The sequence below is a fragment of the Olea europaea genome, chromosome 10 (assembly GCF_002742605.1).
Source record: "Olea europaea var. sylvestris chromosome 10, O_europaea_v1, whole genome shotgun sequence".
NCBI lineage: Eukaryota > Viridiplantae > Streptophyta > Magnoliopsida > Lamiales > Oleaceae > Olea > Olea europaea.
Window position 1 is genome coordinate 37,496,562 of NC_036246.1, and position 7,962 is coordinate 37,504,523.

General features: G+C 35.3%; 1 protein-coding gene across 2 annotated transcripts; it reads right to left on the reverse strand.

Annotated features, from left to right (window-relative positions):
* Positions 1 to 2,042: 2,042 nt before the first annotated feature.
* LOC111402109 (pentatricopeptide repeat-containing protein At5g65560-like) lies at positions 2,043 to 7,526 on the reverse strand. Of its 2 annotated transcripts, XM_023030182.1 has the most exons (4): positions 4,357 to 7,526; positions 4,069 to 4,189; positions 2,546 to 2,675; positions 2,043 to 2,339 (listed from the first exon to the last, which is right to left on the reverse strand). In XM_023030182.1, the coding sequence occupies exon 1, from the start codon at positions 7,302 to 7,304 to the stop codon at positions 4,518 to 4,520; it is 2,787 nt and encodes a 928-aa protein (XP_022885950.1). In that variant the 5' UTR covers positions 7,305 to 7,526; the 3' UTR covers positions 2,043 to 2,339; positions 2,546 to 2,675; positions 4,069 to 4,189; positions 4,357 to 4,517. The 2 variants fall into 2 exon arrangements, with proteins under 2 accessions (XP_022885950.1, XP_022885948.1); XM_023030180.1 differs by lacking the exon at positions 2,043 to 2,339 and having other exon boundaries at positions 2,354 to 2,675.
* Between the last annotated feature and the right edge of the window lie 436 nt (positions 7,527 to 7,962).

Here is a 7,962-nt window from a genome sequence, read left to right on the forward strand (position 1 = left end):
GTGTTGTTCTGTCTATAAACATGAGTATACGCAGCCACGACCCATCCATGCCCCAAGAACCAATAAGTTGAACTAATTTCAGTTGAAAGATGGGCATGTCCTTTACAAAAATTGAGAGATGTGCTCATTAATTATATTTTCTAACGATTCAATACAATGACTTATGATTTTACCAACTCAATATCGTATAACCTATGTCAATTCAATCGTTTTTTGTCACATGATCAATCTTTCTGACTTTCTTAGGTTAGGGGATCCAAAGTTTAAGGTCGTTGTGTTAGAAAACAAGCAAAATATTTGAAAAATCAACAGAACAACACAAGAACCGTTAAATGACATTTGTGTGGTTCTGTCTATAAACACAAGTATACGCAGTCAGGACCCATCCATGCCTCGAGAACCAATAAATTGAATTCATTTAAGTTAAAAGATGGGTATTCCGTTTACAAAAGTTATGAGATCTGCTCATTAATTATATTTTTTAACGAATCAATACAATGACTTGTGAATTCACCAACTCGATATCGTATAACCTATGTTAATTCAATCGTTCTTTTGTCACATGATCAACATTTCTGACTTTTTAAAGTTAGAGGATCCAAGGTTTGAAGTCTTTGCGTTGGAAAATAAACAAAATATTTGAGAAATCAACAGAACAACACAAAAGCCGTTAAACAACACTTGTTTTATTCTGTCTATAAATATAAGTATACGCAGCCACGACCCATCCATGCCTCGAGAACCAATAAATTGAACTCATTTAAGTTGAAAGATGGGCATTACGTTTACAAAAGTTGTGAAATGTGCTTATTAATTATATTTTCTAACGAATTAATACAGTGACTTATGATTTCACCACCTCGATATCATATAATCTATGTCAAATCAATCATTCTTGTAAAGTGGTCAACCTTTCTATCTTTCTTAAGCTAGGGGATCCAGTATTTGAAGTCATTACGTTGGAAAATAAGCAAATAATTAGAAAAATCAACGGAACGGCACAAGAGCCGTTAAACGACACTTGTGTTGTTCTGTCTATAAACACTAGTTTATGCAGCCATGACACATTTATGCCCTGAGAATCAATAAGTTAAACTTATTTTAGCTGTAAGATGGACATGACAATTACAAAAGTTGAGAGATGTGCTAATTAATTATATTTTCTAACGAATCATTACAATGATTAGTAATTTCACAAACTCGATATCTTATAATCTATGTCAATTCAACGTTTTTTGTCATGTGATCAACATTTCCAAATTTCTTAAGTTGTCGGATCCAATGTTTCAGGTTATTTTGTTAGAAAATAAGCAAAATATTGAAAAATTCAACAGAACAACACAAGTGTCGTTGATAATGAAACAACACTTGTGTCGTTCTGTCTATATGCGCGAGTATAAACAACCACAACTTATCCGTGCCCTCGATAATCGATAAGTTAAACTTATTTAAGTTGCAAGATAGACACACCTCTTACAAAATTTGAAAGATATATTGCCTATTTATTACTGTAATAGTCTATTTATTATTATGTATATATTGTACTTGTACTTTCACCAACTCGATAACATATCAGACATATCGTTTTCAACCGTTCTTTGTAACATGATCAACATTTATATATTTAATACATTAGATAGTCCATTTTTAGAGATCTTTTCATTGAAAAACCAAACTAAATTAAATAACGACTATAGTGTCATTTTTCGTAGCAAAAAAGGTTAAAATGTCGTTCTACCTATCAGATAACAGTTAGAACACCATTATTATCCTATAGCTGCAGACAATACAAAAAATAACATCAACTAAAATATTAGTCAATAAAAATGTGCAATATCCATGAAATTTCTAAAAGTGTCTTTCTTTTTTATTCAAATGTAATAAAAATTTTCAATGCAGATAGTATGCTTATCAAACTCTTGTTCAAATGCTCAAAAGATACTCAAAATAGATGAAAAATATAATATATAAAAGAATTTTAGAGTAACAAGTATGACAGTTGAAGATAAGAAACACGTAATTGTGATTTGAAAACATAAACTTGAATTTGGGAATTAATTGGATTGATATGGGTGTTAAAGAGTCTTTTCCCATGGTGGGGATATTTATGACATTTGACATTGTTTGTTTATTGTATTTCATAATTGGAGGCTATTTGACCAGAAAACATTAAGAGAAGGATACTTAACCAAATACATTGCTTGACTAGGCCGTTTAACCAACTCTCCCATCTATAAAAGTAGTCTCTCAGCCACGGCATTACTTGTAACACCGCATAATGTTAGGATTGTAGCTATATTCCCGAATAATTTCAGATCAAACCTGACATTCTCAGTAAACTGCACATAGAATCTAACGGTCAAGATTGATCATAGAATCAATTTACATGCAATGCATGATTCAAGCTTCACAAGAAGTTTATTAAACCAAGACTGTAATGATACGATAACCCTTTTATTCTTGGCGAGCCTAATTTCCATTTGGGAACTATAATTTTGTATGAATGAGAACAATAATTTGCTAAATTAGAAGAAAAGAATAAAACCTTTGCCCCAGCAATACAAGAGCAGAACAAATCTGTACAAAATTGTTGTTCTTATCTCATCACTCTTGTACGATTTGTGATGAGATTAACTGTGTATACAGGTATCCATTCGTAGCTGTAAAATAGCAACCTGCAGATGGAATTAGTCTAAGAAAATCAAACTCTATAATCCCATAAATAAGAGGCAAATAACAGGTAATAACAACACAAATCCATGAAAGATCCAGATACCTAGTTATAATTAAGAAAAGATGCAGGTCATATATATAGTTAAGAAAATATGTTGATAAACCAGTATAATAGATGTACGAGGACCTATTTGGGAAGTAAGAAGCCCCTTTAACATCTCTTCATTTGCAAATAATTCTCGACGTGAAAGCCCTTCGCTTTAGTATGTGCGATCTAATTAAAAAAATAAGACTAACAGGCCTTGTTGAGTAGCCTCCCTAACACTAGGCAAAATCAATAAATAAGAAGTTTTGGCTTAGGGTGACCAAACCAAGCTCGATTCGCTCCAAATTCCCATGTTAAGCAAATTTTTAACATGAACCGAACATTGCATGATCCACTAGATACCTAGTTAAGGCATACGTCAAAGTCTGATTACCGACCCTAATGCACAAATTAACAACCTTTTGTGCTTCTCCAGACTAAGTCAGCTTCCAAACTTTCTCCAATATGGATCATTGTCAATGAGCCTCATCACAAGTGATCATTTTATAAGATTTACCAAGTTTAATGCAAGTAATTTCTTTATGCAACATCTACAGGATGAAGATTTCCAACATAGTAAGGACAGTAGAAATTTTTTCTTTGGCCACTCCATGTAGTCGAAGATTCTTTCTTGCTTCAAAATGAGGTATGGCTTCATGACAAACACAGCAATCTCACAAATTCTTGGTGCCTAGTTGCATTGAGTCACTGACTATAATATGAGCGGTTGTAGTGTAAATTTTTTCAAATTAATATTCTCTAGACAACTTATATTTAAAGTCAGCAAACATAAATCAGAAAGGCACGAACTGTAATTATGCAACCCAGAAACAAATAAAAATCCTAGAATACACGGAACTACAAAATATATTCCCATCCACTTATTTAAAGGAATTAATTACAGTACCATAATATAAAATAATCCATAAATTAAGCCAAGCCCAAGGAAATATGCAATTCTAAGCTGCTTCTTTGTTTGCATTTGCATAAAAAGCAAGCAGCCTGTCCCAAATTTTTATGTTACAAATTCTGAAACAAGAACAAGAGTTGCAACAACTCTCCATTAGTTTTCACTTGTTATTTGGTTTTAGATGGCAACTTTATTGTGGTAGCGACCAAGTACTGGAAAGATATTGAACAGTTGCATTATTATATTTTATCAGTTATCAATTAATTTCCAGCTTATTGCTTTACAGGTGCTTGTTCTTCTTTAAGATATGGTGGAACCTCAATATTGTTATTATCATTATATAGCTAATTAAATTCCAAAGCGGAGCTTAAATTCAAAGATTCGGGAGTTCACTATTTACCTGAAATGATAAGTTCAATACAGGGTACATCTCCCTCGTCCTGTCATCATGACAAATTCCCTGAATCAGACCCCAAGTGTTGGTGATCCTAGTTAGGTGAGTTCTTCTGTAAACAGTCAACCTGTGTACCATTGGAAAACTCACATATTATGACAGAACAACAATACAGTAACAACCTCAGTAAACTAATTTTGTTTCTTTTAATGAGCTTGAATTAAACCATGCAAATAAAAACAAAATAGAAACTCGGGCCATCAAGATTCCCATAGAAAAGCACAATAGGCTTACCACTCATTGATCATAGATTGCAGCTCAAAAATTATATTTACAGATGCTGCAAAAGGGCCATTAGAATCAAGTGAAATAGCAAGGGACGATGTACAGGAGGATCTGTCTTCCAAGAGAAGGCAATATGTTTTCTACGCGGTCAATTCATTAAAATGAAGACTTCAGCCTGGTTTTTTCTTTCTCAGGCTTTGCAATTTATCAGCAACTTGGTTCATATCAATAGTTTGGTCAACTTCGGATAATTCTCTTGCCAGCATGACATATGTTTGCAAACTGATAGAGCAATTCTTAGAGATCATAGTATGAAGAAGCTTCAAGCATACTTTCGATTCCCCCTCCTTGAGCAATCCATCAAGCAAGATAGTCCAAACAATTTCATCAGTATTCCATTGTTTCTCAAGCATGTTCTCAAACAAAATTTCGGCCTCTTTGACCCAATTTATCTTGCAAAGAGAGGAAATAAGTTGTCTATAAATTGATAAAGAAGGATTGTAACCTCTGACAACTAATAAATTAAATACTTCTAGAGCAGGCTCCATTCTCAAATACTTGCAGTAAGCACTGAGGAGAGAGCAATAAATTGCATCATTAGGACTTAGCCCTTTCTCTTTCATATATTTAACCAACTGTTCTGCCTCATACAATTTGCCACCTCTACAGAGGCCAGCAATTAAACAGCAATATGTATCAACAGAAGGTTCATGGTGAATCTCGGACAACCTAACTAGGAGATTACATAAAGTATCATATGTAAAATCCTTTTCATCTGCATTGCAGCTGTAGACTGTTTCATGTTGGACTGCAACTTTTTCTGCAAGCATCCGACATTCCTTTTGCAACCCTTTCAGCAACACACAGAATGTTCGGTAGTTAGGTTTGCAGCCCGCATGTACCATCAGATGAAGAAGTTCAAATGCGTGATTTAATCTACCCAGAGTGACAAACCCGTCAATCAATGAAGTATATGTGACCTGATCAGGAGATAACTTTTTGCTCGCCATTTCTTCAAGTAACATCTCTGCACGATCAGCCTGACCTTCCAAACATAATCCATGGATTAGTGAACTATAAGTGTACAAGTTTGGTAAGCAATTCCTTTTCTCCATTTCATGGAAAATCTTGAATGCAAGATGTGTTCCACCATTCTTACACAGACCATCAATTAAAGTTGTGTAGGTTATCACGTTTGGAAGAAGTCCACTTTCTACCATCTTATTGCATAGTTTCTCTGCTTCAGAAAGCCTGTTCCCTCTCGACAAACCATTTATAACCGAGTTGTAAGTCTCAATATCTGGATCACAACCACTCTTGAACATTCCTTCAAATAATATCAGCGAATCATCAACTTTCCCTTCCTTGCAAAGGCCATCGATCAAAGTGGTGTAGTTCACCTGATTTGGGCTCAAACCTCGTTGCATCATTTCCTGAAAAAGTGCAGAAGCCATATCAAGCTTCCCCCTTTCGCAAAAACCTGAAACAAGTTCTGCATATGTCCATTCATCTGGTTGACAACCACTTTCCTTCATCACCTCTAATAATCTCATAGCATTGTCCAGACAACCCCTTTCCAGGTATCCATTAATGAGAGTGTTGTACGTAATCACTGTAGGTGCAGGACCCACCTTCAGCATTTCGTTATATAGAATCATCGCCCTCTCAATATTTCCAATCATGCAGAGTCCTTTTATCATTGCATTATAGGTTTGAGCATTTGGCAAGTAACCATGTCCCTCCATCCAATGAAAAATTCTAAATGCAGTATCAAGTTTCCCACCATCACACAATTCATTTATCAAAGCATTGTATGTGACTGCCGTTGGCATCAAGCCCTTTCTCAACATCTTATGGTACAATCCAACAGCTACCTCAAGTTGACTGGATTTGCCCAACCCACTAATAAGAGCAGTATAGGTCTGAACATTGGGATGGCAACCTCTCTCTTTCATGCTAGCAACTAGATTGATAGCGTCATTCATGCGCCCAACTGCAAGCAATGCAGTAATAGGCACCGTGTAGGTATATATGGTTGGTTCAATCCCATTCTCAATCATCTCCTCTATCATGCCCAGTGCCTCGTCCACTCTTCCATTTTCACATAGCCCATTGATAAGAGTAGTATATGTTACCGAATTTGGATCAATGCCCTTCTTCACCATCTGATCAAAAACAACAAACGCCTTAACAAAATTCCTAGTTCTACAATGCCCAAGAATCAATGATGTGTACGTGAACACATCTGGCAACATTTCATACTGGTAAATGCGACTCAATATAATTTCAGCCTCTTCAACCTTCCCCTTCTTACAGAAGATATTAATCATGGTATTCAAAGTCAACAAATTTGGTTTGATCCCACTATTCAACAATTCCTTATACACATTCTGAGCCATGACCACCATATCAAACTTGCCCAATTGAATCAACAAAGTATTAAAACTGTACAGACTAAAAGAAAGACCCATTTTACTAATCTCATTCAAAAAATCAAGAACATTTCTAAGTTCTCCCTCATTCCTACAGGCTTTAATCAAAAGAATCCTAACATGGTCAGCGTGCGTAAAAATCTTATTTTTAACCAGCCTATTCAACATAGAAACATAACAGCTCAAATCATGTTTGTAGAAAGGCCTCTTAGAAACCCAATAAAAAAACTGTAAAACTAAGTCGGTGCTATTGTGGGTTTCGATTATTTTGGCAACATGGTGAGGTTTGAGCTTCAAGCTCAAGGACTCTAGCTCCGAGCTTCGCCGCCAATCGACTCTCCGATTGGATAGGATTTCGCATACTCTAGAGACTAAGCTGGATGAGCTATGATGCTCTTGTTCTAGATTTTGTTGTTGAACCGGTTGTGAGGAGAAAAAGAGGGAGATGGGTAAAGGGCAGCAACTTCTAGAGATTTTGGAAAAGCGAATCAGGGGTGGGGATTGGAATTTGAGGGCCTTTACCATTTCGAGAAATGAGGCTGCCGCTGATGACGATATTGTTGATTAGAGAGTTCATGAGTTATTGATGTAGAATAGAATCCGAATAGCATTTGGGGGCAATGCTATAAATGGTGGCGGTGGTGGCGCATTGATGGTAGAGGTCATTAGGGAACGTGGAAAGGGGGAAGCCACCAGAGAGGAGGCCGCGTGGGGGTGGGAGGTTTAGGGTCGAAATATTCTTATTTCGAATCGGTGACTTATGGGGCATTCGTGAGAGTTTTGGGTACCATTATGGTTTTTTGAAGGACTGACTTTGTAAAGGATAATTAGTACATAACGTCTATCAGCTTGTTTGAGAGTGATTTTTTGACCGTTATTTTATTATTTTAACCGTCATATTTGATTTTTTCTTTCATAAGTGGACCTCACTTTTCTCCTAACGATCAAAAAATCAATTCTCAAAATCACTTCCAAACAGACTCTATATCTTTTTATGATATTGTGTAAAATATTTTTATCTTTTATTTTTTGATATTTTCACCTCTACTTTTATCTTTGATTGTAAAAATTATTATTTTCATCCAATTTCTCGTATAAAATGACAAATATACCCTCCTATTTAAATAATAAAAAAAGAAAAGAAAATTTTAAATAACAAATTACAATCATACTTCCAAACTTT

What these genes read in the sequence shown, in the direction of transcription:
- LOC111402109 (XM_023030182.1), bottom strand. Translation starts at nt 7,304, where the DNA reads ATGGTAAAGGCCCTCAAATTCCAATCCCCACCCCTGATTCGCTTTTCC.